This window comes from Condylura cristata, unplaced genomic scaffold (assembly GCF_000260355.1).
Source record: "Condylura cristata isolate star-nosed mole 26May11 unplaced genomic scaffold, ConCri1.0 scaffold00002, whole genome shotgun sequence".
Lineage (NCBI taxonomy): Eukaryota > Metazoa > Chordata > Mammalia > Eulipotyphla > Talpidae > Condylura > Condylura cristata.
Window position 1 is genome coordinate 52,307,452 of NW_004567103.1, and position 20,414 is coordinate 52,327,865.

General features: G+C 34.5%; 1 protein-coding gene across 1 annotated transcript in view; it reads left to right on the forward strand.

Moving 5' to 3' along the window:
- LOC101631397 (potassium voltage-gated channel subfamily H member 7) overlaps positions 1-20,414 on the forward strand; it is a 137,321-nt gene that overhangs the window by 62,101 nt on the left and 54,806 nt on the right. Inside the window, exon 5 of the mRNA XM_012728517.1 lies at positions 7,836-8,261. Within this exon, the coding sequence (XP_012583971.1) occupies positions 7,836-8,261 (426 nt within the window). The remainder of the gene's footprint in view (positions 1-7,835; positions 8,262-20,414) is intronic.

The following is a 20,414-nucleotide window of genomic DNA, read 5'->3' on the forward strand; positions in this document are numbered from 1 at the left end:
CATTATCTAACCTATTTCTTTTCTATCTGTGATTCATACCCATTTTAAGCAGGTTTTGGGCATAATAGCTTGTATATAGTATTAGTAAAGCACATATAAAATACTAAACCTGACATTTAGCTGGATCTGGATGAATCTGATTTTTACAAAATCATAGTCATCCTGACTCAGTACACATACACAACACACACACACACACACACAGCTAAATATCTACTTTAATCTAAGCCTGGAATACCGAATGTGTTGTGATTCTACCACCTGATTTTAATATTTTATTTACTTAAAAAACTTTCTGTGTGACAAATAGGCTTCACTGTGAAAATCTCTTAATTTAAGTAGCTTGGTAATCATCAGTGGGCTATGCTTCAAGGTAAATACTCAGGTTTTGCTGTGTTTCTAAATTTAATCATATGCTGAAAAGCCAAGGGAGTTTAAATCTTTCCTGATGCTGTTTAATATATCTGATTCATTTTGTTACTGACTACTCTTTGTGATAGATAAAAATACAGCTAGCCTATTAGTTAACTGCAAGTCCTGAGTAAAAGATAAATAACAGATGAGCAGTCGCTACCAACACCTCAACATGGCTTTTAACAGCTGCCAAAAGTACTGTATAATCTTTTGGAAGGCTTAATCGTTCCCTATTGCACTTTTCAAAAGAGAAGAGTAGTTATTAATCCTGGTATTCTCACACAAAATTTTCACAGTAGATCTTCATTGAATAAATAGTGCTGTTTCATATATAGATTTGGGCTTTATATAATACTTAACTGTTAGAGGTTAAACAAATAGCAATGTACTAGTAAGAAAAAAAAAACCTGCATTTGGTAAAGAAAACCATGATTTAGGCTGTAATAAAACTGTAAATTTAATTGGTAGTCTGAAGAAAAAGAAAATAGAAGTATCTCTCTGGAGACTATGGAGTTTCCCTTTTTTATACAGTAAGATGCCCCACTCCCCCTCTTTCTTTCTTAAAAAAAAATCCTTATAATAGTCCAATTAATCATATTTTATTTCTCTGAAGTATGTTATCTCTCAAATGTGTGGGAGAATTTGGCTCTCTTAAAAAACTGTAACAGACTCTATAAGAACCTTTTTCTTTTCAATCATTCAAGTCCTATCCATGTTTTAAGTAAAAATTGTAGTTTTTATAAAATATGAATATCTGTATTATAGAGTTCTATTATATCTTTTTCTACAAACATGTAGATCTATAGAGAGTGAACCAGTTGTTGTAGCCTCATTGTGAACACAGCCTCTTAATTATCTTCACCGTGCTCCTAGACTTATGTTATGGAAAGCTTCCTGGATTTTCTATACTAGCTCAGCCTCTGACCAAATATCAATGAACAACCCCACTTGACTTTGTGTGAAGCATAAGAGTGGCTTATTCAAGGGTTTCCTATTTTTCTGATCCATAGAATCTTGAATAATTAAATAACTTGTTTTAAGCCACTTTTTTTTTTAATTTTATTACAAGGAATAGATTACTAAACCAATTCCTAAATATAATCAATTTTTTTTGTGAGTGTTCCACCTTCTCCAATTGGCTCATAAGTGTTTTGGATATAGGTAATTTGGTTTTTAATCAGTGTCTAACCTCTAACCCTGAAACTCTGAACAAATGGTACCATTTTATGTAAATATTTCCCATTTCTCAGCTAAGTTTATAGAAATTATATGATGCAGTAGCTCTGTATACATAAGTGATTTGGGCAAAATTACTAGCCTCGTTGCACATATGAGAAAGAATCTGGCGTCCAGAAAAATGAAATGACTTAACCAGAAAAATTATATCTGTAATTCAGGCCCTTGCTGGTGGCTGAGAGGTTTAAAGCACAGCACTAAGAAACTAAAGCCACTTCAGCATTAGTTCGATCCCTACCCTAGAGGTGATCCACATGGTGAGGCAGACCTCTCCTCACCTACTCACTGCTCCCCTCAGCCGTATACTTCATTGTTGGCCTGTTCTGCTCCCCACTCGGCCTCTGGTGAATCCTCTCACTGCCCCTGCAGCTCTGGCCTGTATCCCAGCTCTGTAGGCATAAATAAATAAATCTTTTTAAAAAGTTATATCTGTAATTCAAACCCAGGTCTTCTACAAATGTAAAGCTCAAGACTCTTTCTTTATTCCAAATTTGGTTGAGCTTTCAGAGCTTTGTCTTGTCCTGATTGACTCTGAGATGAGTCAGTACTGTAGCTATCCAGACATAACTATTTCTTCACTCTTTTTTCTGAGATGGATTTAATTCTTAAATATGTCTCTCTACTCTGGTTTTGCCATTTGGTACCCAATGCAGGCTTTTCTGATTTCTCTTCACTTATCTATTTTTCTGTATATCAAGGCCTCAGTTGAACTCTTAAGTCTCAGACCCTATACCTCTCTGATTTCTCCTCCATTCTGTGGACAGATGCTTTTTTTTTCAAAACTATTCTTTGTCATCTTGACTTCCCTGCCTAGTAACATTTGACAATTTTCAGGCCAACAACACAGAATGGAATATTATCAAAGAACCATGAATTATACTTGAAAAAAAAATGAAATTATTTTCTTTTGAAAATAAATACTGCTTTCTCAGTTTTCTGTCTTCAAGTAAAGTGGAAAAGTACTGTCCCTTGCCCTTCCAACAGCTAACTGCAATTGTGATCACTGAAGGAATTCAGTCTCCTGTATATGTGATATTTCTGAGTAAAATAGATTTTTTTTGAAGATTTATTTATTTATGCATACAGAACTGGGGTACAGGTCGGATTTGCAGGGGCAGTGAAAGGATTCACCAGAGACAGAGTGGGGAGCAGAACAGGCCAACTGATGAAGTACACTGCTGAGGGGAGCGGCAACAGGTCAGGAGACGTCTGTCTTGCCATGTGGGTCACCTCCGGGACCTGCAACTCATACTGAAGTGGCTTTAGCTTCTTAGTGCTGTGCTTTAACCTGCTGCACCAGCAGGGGGTGGAATTTTAAAACCAAACCAAAGTTTTACTGAGATACCATAAATCAGGCCAGATGACTCTAAAAGAAACAAAAAGAGTTTTAATGCATATTACTAGTTGGTAATGCATATTACTAGTTGGAAAGGAATTTAGGTGATGTCTGGTAAGATTTTAGGCCCTTTGGTACTCAGCCAGTGAGAAACGGGGCAGGGTATGTAAACTGAATATGAATGTGTATTAGTGCGCCTGCCAATTCACAGACACCTGCCCTGCAGAACAGATGTAAAGTTTCACTTCCTGTTGTACTCAAAAACCTCTACCTCCATTTTTTGGTTTGGACAGGTAAGCCCATCTCTCACATGGTGATAACTTAAATCAATAAAATCTTCTGGCTCACTAAAATAATCACTAATAACAGAGTGGTGTCTTATGCGAGTTGTCCGTGCCTATGCCTCGATTTGAATTTATGACACCTCATTATAAATCATGCTGTATAGATAAAAGTTTTTGAAGTCAATTGGCTAGTAAAATTAATGAGACAATTGAGTAATCAATATTAGAGAGCGATATTCATTCAGGCATCAAAAGAATCTGTACATACCCTTGGTACCATACCAGTTACTGCAAATGCATTGTCAAAACACACTCCATAATTGAACAAACCCAACTATAATCGTTTGGTATCAATAGGTATGTTAGAATATTATAAATGAACTGCCTTTCTGAGTTCCAGAGATAATTTGATTAGACAGTCGCTTAATATAGAATTCAATAAAACCCAAGATAAACTAGATTTCAAGTAAACAAAAATGTTTATAGAGTATCAAGTAATTCCTTTTAAATTGGCCATCTAAATGTGTAGAATCAAAATGTAAATTAAGATTAAAATGTAATATGATTATCCTAAAACTGTAATAAAATCTTTGAAGTTTAGAATGCTATCTTAACACCATACTTTTATTAAAAAAAAAAAAAGGCTTGAGATTGGAATAGAATCTCAAAACACATATCATAATCAATATTAATCATTTTGAATTCTAAATCTGTCATATTTAAATTGAGGATGATAGCTAGAATTCAGTGTTCAATATTTTGTTATTCTCATCTTTCATCTTTATATTAGTTTTCTAGGGATGGCGTAACAAAATATCGCAAAGTGGGTGGCTTAAAACAGTGGAAGTATATCCTCTCACAATGATGGGGGCTAGGAGTTCAAAATTAAAGTTTTGGCAATGTTGGGATCCTTCTGGAAGCACTGAGGGAGAATCTGTTCTTTTATTCTAGGTTCTGATCTTCCTTGGCTTGTAACTGCATCCGCCTCCGTTGTCACATAGCATTCCTTGGTGTATCTTTGTGGTTTTGTTCCCAGATTCCCTTCTTCTTATAAGGACACCAATGGTGCATCAGAACCCACTTACTATGAATTCATCTTTACTTGATTACATACACAAAGACTGTATTTCTTAATAAGGTACCAGGGACTAGGGCCTCCACATATTTGGGGGGGAGGGGCAGTACATAATTCAAATCACAATGTATCAAGAGGTCTAAGCAATTTTAAACTACTTCTGTTTTTTTACATACAAGTATGAATGGGAATGCTCTAAATCATCATTGGGGTTCTGCAGTATCTTGCTCTATAAAAGAAATCTGCATTCAGAAACCCTAACCTAAATGAGAAAACAGGATCCCTGTCATGTTACTTATATTACATCCTCTAAACCTGATACTATACCTTTCTACTGTCATCTTTGTGTTTTATCTCTACTTCCCTTGTGTTTTATCTGTCAATAATATACAGCAGCTTACAAGTCCTCAACAGACAGCACACTATTGCTGCCTCCTGATTACCTTTGTTCATTCTGATCTTTCTACGGTAAAAGTTCCCTCTCCAGGGCCCTCCCTGATGGCACAGCACGTTAAAGCACAGCACTAAGAAGCTAAAGTCACTTCAGCATGAGTTCAATCCCCACCCCAGAGGTGATCCACATGGCACAGCAGACCTCTCCTGACCGACCGCTGCTCCCCTCAACTTCATCAGTTGGCCTGTTCTGCTCCCCACTCTGTCTCTGATGAATCCTCTCACCACCCCTGCACTTCTGGCCCATACTCCAGTTCTGTATGCATAAATAAATAAATCTTAAAAAAAAAAATTCCCTTTCCAATTTCCACATAACCCCACTGCATTTTTTTCTAAACCCTATTTAAAGTTTCAGTACAAGTGGTAAGGGGAAGGATGTCCTAAAGGAACTCTACAGAGTTCCATGGACTCCACCCCCTGCTCCAGTAATTGGAAACTACAACTCCCAGCAGTACCAGGGAGAGAACTGCGAGGACCCAAGGGCGGAGCTAAGCAGACATTCTGGGACTTTGAGGGATAAATAGGGCGCCATTTGCTATGGCTCTTTCTCACTCGGGAATCGGCTCTAGGGTCGGCGTGACTCGGGGCTTTCAGTTAGTTACCAGAGCTCCAAGTCAGCCAAGCTGGTAAGATATTACAGTTACTTTGTATCCCTCTCTCTTTCTCTGGGTTGTTTCCTTTTCTTTTCCCCTTTTGTAAATAAACCCATTATTGACTCTTGTGTGTGCCTGACTACAAATGAATTTTAGGCACACGGGTTAAGCCCCACAGACAGGTGGCCCAGTTCACACTGGGGTGCCCTGTAACACAAGTACACTCTTTTGCTCTAGCTGAAACAAAGTCCACATCAGTGTCACAGCAAACCCAGGAGATGGGTGCAGCAGACTTCACAGGGTGCCATTTTCTTGCCTGTTTGTCCCAACTGACCATAAATCTCATGATGTCAGGGACAGAGTCATCCCAATTTTTCAGCCTCCAGCTTTCGGCATGATAGTGATCTAAATGTTAAGTGAATGTCTAGATATGTGGGCTGGGAAGAGTTTCATCCCATTTGGATTTCTCAGGGGCAAATCCACAGAATGATGCATGCATTCTAACTTACTTCCACTCACACAAATATTCAAATTGCCCCATGTAGGTGGTTTGTATCAAACGCATGACACCTACGCAGGTAGCAAACTGTCTTTTAAAATGACTTTTTTGGGGATTTTCTGTGGATTTACACTTTTTTAATCAGAGGAATTTATGAATATAGGGAATTGGGAAGATCTCAGCTGCTCAAAAATTTAGTCATGTTTTCCAGAACACACTGAGTGCATGGAGAATCTAATGGGACAAAGAATTTGAAAAATAGATTCACAGTTTAGATGATTTTGAGAGCCACAATAAGGTTTTGAATATGACTTTGTACATATGGAGTAGTCTGAGTGATAAAATTAAAGGTATAGATATACAGATCTTGGATTCTGAGGGTTTCAGTATTTCATAAATATTTAAATCACATTATTTTCCAAATGTGTCTTTTGCTGACCACTCTTGGCATTTATCATAATAGCTTAAAACAAAATCCTGTTTATTCCTTAAAATTTACTGTGGCTGCAAAAAATGATTAGGGTCTTTATCATTTTTTTTTCAAAACTAATTAAATCAGTTTGCCTGTTACCTAAAAACAGCTTTGCCTATTTTAACTGAACTCTTATGTTAAATTTAAAAATCATGTGTACCTCATTTGGGGTTCTAATTTAACTTCTCAAGTTCTTTTTAAAATAGGAGTGGTAACTCATTATGGAAAAAAAAAAGGCATGAAATGACAATGGAAATGAGATTTAAAATTGAAATTTGTCTGAGAATTTATAGCTATAATCAAGTTAGAACCTAGGTGGATAGAAATACTAAGAATGCAGAAATAACACTCTGACTAACCAATGGGGGATTGCCTGAGTTCCATGCTGCAAAACTCTTAATGCTTTGTTTAGAAGTTTCTAAACTTCAGAAATTTACTTAGTGAAACTGACCTTGAAATCAAGCCATCACGTACATGTAGGCTATCCATAAGACAAGAGTGTAACCTAATTCACAAAGAGCCTCCATGTGTCATTCATGGAGTCATCAATTTTTTTAAAATTTCTTTTAAGCTATATTTTAAGGCTAACTACATTTCCAGGATATTTACATAATCCTTCTATTTTAACCTTTTTTTTTTAAATGAAACTTGGCTAAAATCACAAACTCATGAGTTTTCCTACTTATGAGCATCAGAATTCAAGTTTTTTAAACAAACTAAGACCAAAATGTGAGCTAGATTTCCTTATACCTTTTTAGATAGAATAAATCTTAGACTTAAAATACTGTTTGGTGGCTAAGAATCTTGCAACTATTCAAGTCAATACCCTGAATATTACTTTCTACCATTCAGGTGAAAGTATATTTGCCCCACAATATGGAATAGTCTTTCCGTCATTTAAGAAAAAGATTCCTTTGTGTTTATTTTAATCTCATGTGAATTTTTTTCAAATGCTAAAAACAGATTGCAGGTGAGGAATTTTTAATTAGAGATTTGAATGAGTTGGATTTAATTTATCAAAGCTTAATTATAAATTAAATATATGTAAATTAAATATGACCATGGATCCAAGCTAGATTGCTTCTATTCATCACAACCAATCCTCTCTTAGGTTGCAAATTTAAATTACTCGTGCATCAATCTGATTTCATGATTTTTCTAAAAACACTTATGTATTTTTATTTCCCTGTCCCAAAGAAACCAGAAACCATTCCTTGGTATCTTCATAATTATTTAAGTGAAAATCATATTTACCATGAAATACTAATGAATTTTTCTAGGGTCAGATTTGTGATATAGTGATGTAAGGGGGAAAGGATGGCCTGAATGAACTTTATAGATATAGGATCGGTTTGCCATGTAAAAGTGAGGCTTTACGTGATTTCCTCTATATAATTACCTTACAGTTTCTATAGGTTTAGAGACTAATCAATGATATTTTTATGTAGTGTATGATTTTTTTCTATTATCCAGGTTCTCTCTTTAGGAGCAGATGTTCTGCCAGAATATAAACTGCAGACGCCACGCATCAACAAGTTTACGATATTGCACTACAGTCCTTTCAAGGCAGTCTGGGATTGGCTTATTCTGCTTTTGGTTATATACACGGCTATATTCACCCCTTACTCTGCTGCCTTTCTCCTCAATGACAGAGAAGAACAGAAAAGACGAGAATGTGGCTATTCTTGTAGCCCTTTGAATGTGGTAGACTTGATTGTGGACATTATGTTTATCATAGATATTCTAATAAACTTCAGAACAACATATGTAAATCAGAATGAAGAAGTGGTAAGTGATCCGGCCAAAATAGCAATACACTACTTCAAAGGCTGGTTCCTGATTGACATGGTTGCAGCAATTCCTTTTGACTTGCTGATTTTTGGATCTGGTTCTGATGAGGTAAGAGCTGCTTAAGAATTTTATCTTCTGAAAGATTACAATTGTACAAGCTGATCTGTTTTAAATGCAGAAGAAAGGTGTTTGCTTTGCAAGGTTCTGGAATATCTCATAGTTGAAATGCAATTTCAATTGGAAATACTACAGTGTGAAATGAACTCACTTGTAATTGCAAATAATGCAGTTATTTCTGTTTTTGCTAGGAGATAACTAAAGACTATTCATCTTTTAACCAACAAACTTCTAAGTGAGTGATCCATAGCCCATAGCACATGTCTACATATTAACTTCATAGGTATAAATCTGTCAAGAACAAAAATATCTCTCTTTTTACTCAAAATTATGGATTAAGACATCAGGGACATGTTCTTTTTTTTCAAATTTTGTGAAGAGGCATATATAAAAGTCTTGTTCAGATCTCTTCCTGTTAAATAATATTTACATTAGAAAATACTTTTTGTGTGTTCTAATATCTCTTAAGATTTGGAAAATGTAGTGCATTTTCAAACAGTTTATAAATATAATCACATCATCAAAGGGTTTCAAGAAAAAATTTAGCTAAAATCCCCCCCCCCATTTAATTGCACTAGTTTTTATAGTAAGTTTTGGATTCAATTATGGAAAGATTTACGGGAGGTATCAAAGAGGTTCTAAGAGAGTAAATTGAGAAAGATAAATTCAGTGTGTTAAAATTTTAAAAACTTTATGTCCTTTTCTACCTAAAAATTCCTCTGTTTCTTAGTAGCTTTTTATTACTGTTTTCAAGAGATCAAATATCAAAAATGCCCTCTGGAGGTAGTTGCTCTGTGACAAATTAAGGTTTCAAGACAAGAGAATCCTCCTCTGCCCAGGGGAACAAATAATTTTCTAAAAGTAAATTCTCCCCAACAGAATGCACCTGTCAAACTGTAGGTCTGTGAAGATCAGGGCAGTGGAAATAGTTCATTCTTTCTGGAGACTACAAACCTTACACAGAGCCTCAAGAGTGACTCCTTACCTGTCAGGATGTTAATACCTTTCTCTCCTAAGTTATTTTTTAAATTAAAAAAACTAATGAGATGAAATACTAAGCAAAATACTTAGCAAAATACTGAGAAAGAAGCAGCTGCTTTGAGATTTGTTGAGCTTTTAATGTTCAGTACTGTTAAGTATTTAACTAAAAGACTAGGAGTGCAACATACTATATTACCCCTATTTATCTTTATACATTTCTTAAAGTGAGTGAATTTTGTAATTACGCCAAAGAACTTCTTATTGCTAAATGAGTAAAACCTCACTTTCTTCAATTTCAATATGTGTACACTAACAGCAAATTTAATTTGAGCTTAGTGAAATAAATAAGGCAAATGACATTGCTAGGGAAAGTTGATTTACTTTAAATATTTAATTAGACTATCAAACCAGTGAATAATTGAATATGCTGATTTTAGCCATTAAGGTAGACTTTCTAGTATGCAATACTTGATTAGTTTAATTTCAGTTGCTATATCTAAGCTATTAGCTTAGAAATAATAAAATTCATTAAATATATAATCAAGATAATCACCATTTCAGACAGAACTTCAAGATGAAGTCAAAATGAAATTTAAAAAACTGTAGTGATTTATATTAAACATATGATGAAGTAAGGGGGAAATTGGTATCTGGATTTTTTTAATTAAATTTATTTGTATGTATTTTACATCATTGTTAATTTTATACAATGTTTACTTCCTCCCCATTGAGTGTAGTCCCCATAAAATTAACTTCCACAATTCACCCATGCACCGTCAGCTCAGTCCCCTGTGTTCCCCCTCCCTCACTTTAACCACTCTCCCTCCAATACCCCTACAGGATGGCTTATAGTTAGCTGTTTATTTTGTTTACTTTTGTTGTGTTGTGTTTTGTATCAATGCCTTATTTGGTTCCCCTATATTCCTCCTGTAAGTGAAACCATCTGATAATTTTCTTTTTCCTTCTGACTTATTTCACTGAGCATAATTCCATTCCTGTTGCTAAGAATGGCATTAGTATCTTTTTGATTGTTGTATAGTATTCCATTGTGTCTACATACCACATTTTCTTGACCCACTTGTCTACTTTGGGGTATTTGGGTTGTTTCCAGGTCTTACCTATTATAAATAGTGCTGCAGTAAACATAGGGATGCAGGTATCTTTTTGAATTAATATATTTCTTGAGTCCTATGGAAAGATCCCTGGGAGTGGGATTGCTGTGTCTTACAGTAGCACCATTTTAGTAGTCTGAGGAACCTCCATACAGCTTTGCATAGTATCAGTACCATTGTACCAGTTTGCACTCCCACCAGCAAAATAAGAGTTACTTTTCACCACCTCTTCACCAACATTTGTTGTTGCTAGTTTTTGATATGCACCATTCTATAAGGTGTATGGTGGTATCTCATTGTGGGTTTGATTTGAATTTCCCTGATTATAATGAATGTTGAAAATTTTCATATGCTTGTTGGTCATTTGCATTTCCACTTTGGAGAAGTGTCTGGTAAGTTCTTCTGTCCATTTCTTAATTTGACATTCTTATGTAGCTGTAAGTAGAAAAAGGACAGGATGAAGTTTCCCTCAGAGAACCAGTGTCAGTTCTTTACTCTTATGTAATATCATGGGTTACTCCATGCTTTCTCTTATAAGATCCTGACTTTGGAGTCAAACAGACCTGGGTTTGATTCCTCTTGGTATCACTTTTTTGTTGTACTTAAGCAAGAAGCTCATTTAAGACTGATTTTTTTATATATAGTGGTTGAAGGAAATTCCTACGTTTTTTAAAAATAAATGCACATATGAAAAGAATAACCAAGTGCCTGGGGCATTAATTGTTCATCAATGGTTACTTCTCTTATACTCCCTATCTCCTTGGATAAAGTCACTGTTACGTAATGAATTCTTCTATTAAAATCTTGCATGTTAAGCTGTATGGAGGTTCCACAGACTTCTAAAAACGAAGCTACCATATCACACAGCAATCCCCCTCCTAGGGATCTACCCATAGGACTCAAAAACATTGATTAAAAAGAATACCTGTACCCATATGTTTATTGCAGCACTATTTCCAATAGATAAAATCAGGAAACAACCCAAATACCCAAAAATAGACAACTGGATCAAGAAAATGTGGTATATATACATATACATGGAATATTATGCAGCAATCAATAATGTAAATTAATGTCATCTGCAGCAACAAGGATAAAGCTAGAAGGAATTATGCTCAGTGAAATGAGTCAGAAGGAAAAAGAAAATTATCAGATGGTTTCACTTATAGGCGGAATATAGGGGAACCGAATAAGACAACAAGGGAAAAAATAATAACAAGAAAAGCAACAAAACAAACCAGAAATAAACAGACAACCATAAGTCATAGACATCTGGCTGGGGTATGGGAGGGAGAGGTGTTGGAACAAGGGAGGGGAGAGCACAGAGGATGAGGACGAAGGTGCATGCGTGAATTGGGGGAGGAAATTATATAGGTACTATATCTGAGAGAAGAAGCAAGCACTGTTAATAATAAGTAATGATATAAAATATAAGTAAATAAATAAAAATCTTGTGTGGTACCACATTAATCCAGAAATAGCTGAATTATTCATTCAATAAATATTTCTGGGTTATCTATTATCTTCTAGTGATTTTTAGATTACCTAGTTACTACAGGTATCCTAGAACTAAAGAAAAAATGGGAAAGAATGAAAGTACTTGAACAGCATTATTGTTACAAATGAAGAACCATAGGTTTGTGGTAGGGAGTTGAAAGAGTGGTGTTGGAGGGAACATTAGAAGATCAGATGTTTGACTGGATTTGCTGTGAAAAGGTAACAGGCCAACAGTGGATTTGACTATTTCATACATGGTTCAAGAATGGCAATGAAGATGCTCCTTTTATATAAAAACTATCTTGTACAATTATAATCAGATTTTCAGTGCATAGTGATATTTAAAATCTTTCCAGAAATGCATAATATGTAATAAGAATATTACAGCTTTTCTTTTTTCTGACCAAAAAAGAAAAAAAATACTGCCAGAGTAATAGATTTTATATTTGAGTAAAAATATATCATTCTTCATCATATGAACATTAAACAAAAAAATATATATATTGGATTCTTACCCTTAAATTCATAACAAATCATTAAATTATTAAGTTAATGGTAACTCTAATGAGATGTCCTCTACTGTAATGTTTCTCAAACTGGGGCTTCACAGAACTGTGGGAGATTCACTCATTCTATTTATCTCTATTGAGAAACTAGCATGTGTTCATATTCTTCTAGACCTTAGGTTTACAGAAAACCATTGTCTAGGAGCCTGCAGGATGGAAGGAGAGAGAGCAGATGAGCAAATAGGGTACTCTCTGATAAATCTTTAATAGTAGCAGGTAAAAGGGGAGATGTGAGTTCCTGATCACCAGAAGATTTTCAGGTAGAAGGTGTGGGGAGTTCATGATAATTAGAGAGAAAGTCACTTGACGCACGGAACTATAAAGTGTTGGGTCCCAGCCCCATTATATCCAATCCCTGTTAATAACAAATATAGTGCTTTTTTTTACTATTATTAAAGAAAGCATAAACATTTTACATGTAATTTCACAAATATATAGCTGCTATGATTAATACAAAAATATATTTAATAATAAAAGATTTAATTAAATATATATTAATGCTTCGAGCATTTTGAAATTAAATTATATAATGAAACTATCACATGTTGTTTCTGGTTATAATGAGGAAGCTAATATTTACCTAATAAATTTAATATTAAACAATATTATTATTAGCTTTTTATATTTTCATTTCAATATGAGGATTGAATATATATATACTGTATGTTTTAATAAATATAAACACAAGCATACAGGTAGACATGTATATTATATATACTTATAGTAACACTATGTATACTTAAAATTAGTGTAATTGTGATAACAGCAAATATGCACTGATAACAGTTGTGCTTTATATGACCCAGCATACATATAAACAAGACCTGTTGCATTAAAGATGCAACTTTCTGAAATAGTGGACAGCTCTCAGTTAAGGTTCAAACTAAACAAGGGAATCATTTTTCAATTTAAATAATAGCTAAATTCCTAGAACAATTGATGAATATTGAAATGTGCAAAAGTATATATTAGTTTATATGTAAAACCTACTTTCAAGGCTTAGTAACTACATTTTGGTTTTCTGCCTGGTCAAACTACAGAACAATGAAAAAGTTTTCAGGACGTGAGACACTTTTGGTGGATAATAGCTCTACACCTTCCAAGACTTTTACTGACTCTGCCCTATTAGAAATTAAAGGAAAATTCAAGAAAATGTGTCAGATACTATGGAAACACAAAGTATACTGAATATAAATAAGTGAATATATTGGTTTGCCACACAGTGGGATTACTTGGATCAGATATTGGTCACATTACCCAATTGACGTGACTTCAGAAACAGGAAGTGAGTCAGGCACTCTCCTGCTAGAATCTTGGTAATAAAAGAAAAGAAAAGAGCTATCTTGAAAGGCTGCATATGGTAAAGAACAGCATTATTGGTTTGTTTTCATTTTTCCTTTTTAAAATATTTTTCAGTTGCCAAGAAAGAGTTATAGGTGAGAGAATATTAAAGATTGACAAATAAGGTTACTGAAGGATCCTGAGAATGTGGGGCAGGATGCAATTGGAAGAATGCATGGCAGAGTTAACTTTAGAAATGCTCTCCTCTATCATTCAGGATAGAAAATGGTATGAGCTGGTATTTTTATAGATTAGCTTAGAGGTGAAAAGGAAGAACATTTTTAAAGTCTAAAATTTAAAATATTCTGACAAATTCTGAACATAGCAAAGCATTATCCTTAAAAATTAAAAGTCAAGTCCTGGCTGCAAATGCAGGTCTTAAAACTAAAAGTAAACAAGAGAAATGATCTTGTTTAGTATCCAGCCTAGGAAATATAAGTAACATTATCCCTATTTTACATATGAAGTCTCTGAAAACCAGAAATATTGGGTGACTCTCGGTTCTCTCTTATACACTACTCATATTTGGTAGAATAATGTACCCATTCAGCAAATATCTATTGAGTGCCCTTCAAAATACAAACACTATCCTAGACTTGAAGATTCAGAAGAAAAACAAAGTCTCTTTTTTTCAGGAACTGACTTTCTAGGATTAGGGGTGAGAGACTGGAGAAAGGCAAAAAGTGGAAGACAGACAACAAATAAGCCAAGAGAGGAATACCTGAGAAAGGTGACTTCCTAAAGAATAAATGGTGTGAGGAGAGCATCAAAGGTGGATGTAGCACTGAGAAAGGTGACTTCCAAAAGAATAAATGGTGTGAGGAAAGCATCAAAGGTGGATGTAGCACTGAATGACTTGGATGGTTGGTGAATTTGAGTGGGGAGAGTAGAAAAGAGTTGTTCGATTTGGGATTTAACCAGGAGACTCCAGCCTCATGAACACAATCCAAAGCATTTCAAGCAAAATAAAACAACACTAGTGAAAATGACCCAAAAAGGGATCAGCTTAGCAAGTTAGAGGAATTAAAAGGCCAGAGGCAGACAAATTGAACCACAATGAGAATGGGATTGGAATGGCAAGATTCAGGGATGCAGAGACAGGGGCCTAGTCAGCAAAGCCACACTGCAGAGTGTGGTGTTTATTCTGTCTGCAGTGGCAACTTTGGGGTGAGAGCTACATGAACCTGATCTGTCAACATTTTTAAAGACATCAAGGCTGATGTCTGCAGCTAGTTTAGTTAGGGTAAAAGCAAGGAAAGCACTTTAGAGCCTTTAGAGGATTAAGTTCATGAGGCTGCAGTCTTCTGGTTAAGTCCCAACTCAAATGACTCTTTCCTACTTTCCCCCCTCAATTTCACCAATCATCCAAGTCATTTGGTAATTTTACAAAGTCATTTTGTAATGTAAGAGGGAAGGAGTGACTACAGCTTAGTCTATATAGAGGCAATAGAGATAAAGAGAATTAAACACATTTGGGGTATTATATAGGGGGAGCTACTATGGCTTGTTGATTAAATATTGTTGGTGGAAAAACAAAAAAATAGTGGTTCATAGATTTTGGCCATGTTGATTTCTCATTGTTTGAAACATTGGAGGGGAGAGAGTTGCTGTTAAAGCAACTTTCATAGAGGGTAAGACATTTATCCAGATGGAAAAACCTGGTAAGAAAAAAGTATGCTATGAGGAAGGAATTGTCTTTGTTCATGTTAAGTCTGAGGTGTCTTTTAATCATCCAAGTAGAGAGGGCTAGCAGGCAAGGTGGACATGGCTTGAGCAACTTGAAGGTACATGTAATTACGAGAAAGAAAATATGAGATTCCTTAAATAATAAATTAGACAAAATCATGGCAAAGAATGGTTTTAATCAGTGTTTCTGCAGGAGAATCATTCACAATTGCCATGTGGATCTTATAAAAGAGGAGATTCCTATTTGGTAGGTCAAAAAGAAAGTCTGGAAATTTGCATTTTTTGATAGTGCCAGGGATGCTTCAACTTTCAGATGCACAAATCCAGTGGATTTGTATGGGATAGAGAGGAACTCCAAAAGAGGCTGAGATCATGTCTACAAAAGAAGTGCCTAAACAGAAAGGATTTTCAAGTAAACATAAAATCAGTCATAATTTCCTGATGGCTTTATTTAAACTGAACTAGTAAAATGTTTTTCTTCTATGCATCATGACATAAAGGATAATTTTAGAGAAAATAATTGTCAATATCAGCTAAACATTTAAGTCTGCCTTGCCAATTTCTCTAAATAGTGAGCTGCTATAACATTTTCACTTCATTTTCATTCACCCTAGAAAAGAAAAACTATTCAAATTTTGAATTTATATAATCTTCAAAACATGTTAGGATGCTGAGAAAGTTAGGCACATACATTTTTACTAAAGCAGAGATGAGTAGAATTGTTTTCTTTTTAAATAATTAGTAAAAATTTAAACTTAAGCAGCTGCAATCACCTATTAAAAGCTAGAAGCTCTTTTGTAGTGCTGAAAATGTATTGAAGAAAATGAATACTGTCAGTAACTGGGATTGCCTTTGTCACTAATATTTCCTTGATATTAATATTTTCCAGATAGACCAAGGAAAAGATTCTCTAGTTCTTAATTTTTGCGTCATCAAATGCTGCACCATCCATAGCAAATCACCTCATCATTTTTTTTAAAGATTTATTTATTTATTCATATAGAACTGGGGTACAGGCCAGAGATGCAGAGGGTGAGAGAATTCACCAAAGACAGAGTGGGGAGCAGAACAGGCAGATTGATGAAGTACACTACTGAGGGGGGCAGCGGGTGGGTCAGAAGAGGTCTGCCTCGCCATGTGGATCTCCTCTAGGGCAGGCAGGAATCGAACTCATGCAGAAGTGGATTAAACTTCTTATGCTGTGCTTTAACCTGCTGCGCCACAAGGGAGGGCCCACCTCATAATTTTTTATGCAAAGGAACAATATTATTCGATCAGTCTCCAGAAAGTCAACTTTTTCTGCCTCAACTTTTCCTATTTTACTTATCTGTGGCAAATCTTACTTTCAAAGATACTAACAATTAGAATCTAGAGGAGTCTGTTTAGTTACAAGGTTCATTAATCCCCTTCCTTCCCTGAAAATTAGCATTCATCTGATTAAATACTTGCTTTGTTGACCTCTCTCGTTCACATCTTACATCTCTTTCCTTATTATTTTTCATGTCTCATCAATCTAGGCAAAGAATACCTTTAAGTAAGCAAAACAAGTAAGTACATTTTACTTTGAAGCAAAGCTCTATTAGCAAAAAGGAGTTTCTGCTCATGTTAATATATTTACTTCATTAGTCTGATAGCTGGAGTAAAAATAAGGAAAGTCTACTGATCTCTACTGACATTCACACAGAAGCTCTGACCATCTTGTCAGCAATGTTTGTGAATCTGATTATTAGTTTGTTTAAAGTGAACTTCGGAAACATTAGACATTCTCATGTTTAAATTTAAATGAAAAGGAAAACTTGAAGATCTGCTGGTATGTGTGCTTATGCATAAAGCAGTTGCATCTCTCTTTAGGTACTTTTTAGGATCTAAGGCAAAAGTCTTGCTTGTATTTGACACCATTGGTCATGCCTCCAAAAATCTGTGTATGACAAGTGAGATTCAGAATCTCCAAGGAATTATTTTTGAACTAAGATGGTTGACTACAATTTGCAAAAGATGGCATGAGATAGAATTTTAAAATATTTCTCAATTAACTATTTAAATTTAAATTTCCATTCAAAAACATAGCCTCCATATTTACGCTATCCATGTTTACTTACTATTACATTTGCCTAAAACTATTTAGAATAATTTGATGAACAGCTTTCCATTTTACTATAATTAAAGAGAAAATGAGTTCAAGTTGCAGCAGAATAGAATGTTAATTAAAAAGTAAATAACTAGACTATATATAACTAAGAAATATATAAAAGTAAAAGCAATTCAGAAACAAAGACTGTTAAATATTAAGGTGAGTTTCCCAAGGAGAAAGATGTAAAATATTTCTTCTTAAAGGCTACAGTTTCCAGAGAAATTTGTCAGGGTTGGTATAAATAAAGAAAAAAAGATAGGAGTTCCCCCAAAGTATTTTTACACATTCAAAATAAAGCTCTTTGATTGTATTAGTGGGTGTGTCCTTAGAAATATTGAAACTACTTGATTCAAGCTGAACAAAAGGCTAGAAACTAGTTTTAATATTATTGAGTTTTATTGGGTGAGTAATTCACAGAATGGGGCATTATAAGTTCGAAAACAAAAGTAGAGTTATTTTTCAGTTATTTGAAAAATTCCTGACCGTATGATTTCTCCTTATTGATGAGCTGTTATCAGTTTAACTGTAGCCAAACTTATTCCTGAATAAGAGCTGTTTAATACTGATAGAAATCACAATTTCATGTCTTCTGAAAGAATCACGTTTATTAATAGATTACCTGATGTATTGAAAATGTCTAGTTAACAAAATCACACACTCTTTTTGAGTATGGATCTAGTATCTAATGTATTTACAAAATTATAATTGCTAGAATATATATTTTTAAGTAAAGCTTAATTGAGGAAGTTATACATAGCCAAGAAAACTAACATATCTTAGTATAAGATATAAGAAAGTATCTAGGGCTTTAGCATAAAACATAAACTCTTAAGGTGACATTTTTAAAAAAATAGAAATTGGATGATACTCATCAGTCACCCAGAATTTGGAAAATTGTGTTTCCGAGGAAAGTCACTTTACATTTAAAATAATTCTGACAACACACATTAAAAACAAAATCCTGGGCCCTCCCTGGAGGCACAGCGGGTTAAAGCACAGCACTAAGAAGCTAAAGTCACTTCCGCATGAGTTAGATTCCAGCCTTCCCCAGAGGTAACCACATGGTGTGCAGACCTCTCCTGACCCGCCCGCTGCTCCCCTCAGCAGTGTACTTCGTCGATCTGCCTGTTCTGCTCCCCACTCTGTCTCTGGTGAAGCCTCTCGCTGCCCCTGAGCCACGGGCCTGTACCCCAGTTCTGTATGAACAAATAAATAAATCTTTAAAAAAAAAAATCCTTTACTATGGAATGCAGGCAAAAAAAGTTTAAGATGTTATATCATACTAAAGGTGTTGAGTTCTGACACAGAAATTCAGTAGTTAGAGTTCATTGTCCCTGCTTTGTTATAAAACTGAAGAATTTGATTTCTTCAATCTATTGAAAAATTGCTCACCTCTTTCTATATCTTATTTGTAATCATGATCTTTGTATTTTATAGTAATATTCATACTTACTTGTAGTGAGATTTTAGAAATTTTTATTCTGTACCAGAAGTAACAATAAACAGATAATATTTTAAAATAGTAATAAAAAGTTCAAGAAACAATAGCTAAGAAAAAATTCCTTACCTCTTCTAGTCTCAAAAATGTTGTGATAGATTTAGGGATAGCTTTGTCACAATTTTCAGAATTTGGAAAAAACTACAAAAAATAGATTTTTATAATATTTCAGTATTTTATGTGAAATTAGATGTGTTGCAAGATAACCATGTTTACTGGAAAACATTCTACTAGTCTATTTCTAATGTAAACACAATTACAATATAGTTATTGGTCCCATTTTTCACCTTCAAGTAATACAAAGATATTCCATCAAACTAAACAATGGGGATTCATAGGGTCCACAATTCAGCAAAAAGAGATAGATGTTTTTTTAGTCCACTCTTTCTGAGATTTTGGTACGCTTTCTTTAATCTGTAATCTGGGGGAAATAATTTATCATTAAAGAGATACCTATCATTAAAGAATCATAAAAATTACTTCAATCCTAAATTTTATCTTCAAGATGTGCTGTACACAACAGTTGCTAAGGAAGAATGCCCAGCTGTGTTAGCAACATCTTGGTATCAACAGAAATGAGGTCAAGCCATTTGTTACATTGTCAAATTGGCATATGTAGTTATGCTTGTGTTCATGAACTGAATCACAAGAGAATGGTTTTGATCATTGAAGTCAATATCCACTCACCCTTACAGTGCAACTGAGAGATAAAGCAACAGCTTAGTAATTTTCCTTTCTTCTTTATCTTTCTCTTTCACCTCCTCTCTTCCCTCCCTCCCCCCATTTTCATTATTTCTTTAATCTCTGTAATTATTTCATGCAGATAATAACAAGAAGAGACTTCATGTACTATATTTTTAAGCTTTTTGGCCAACAAAGATATCACTATAGATATAGATAGATAGATGATAGATAGATAGATAGATAGATAGATAGATAGATAGATAGATAGATAGATAGTGTTGTATATTTATTTATTTGCTTAAAGAATTTACTGTTGTCTAAGTTTTGTATTCATTTTAATATAATTCTAGAAGGAACATCAGAGGTATCATAGTTTCTTTCTGGGGAAAGACAAGAGGGAGGGGGTGGCAGAACAGCAGATTTGAGTCCTTCTGTTGTCATAATACAGTTTTTACTCTTCCATCTTTGGAGCCAGAAGAGTGGTTAGTACTTATCACAATCTGTTATAAATATGTCATTTATTTTTATAGCATTTCACTTCATTTAAGAAATACTTTGAGACTTTTCACTATATTTCATTAATTTGAGGTTCAGAGAGCAATTTTGTTCCAAGGATAAGAAGTGTTGCATAACAATGTTCAAATATTT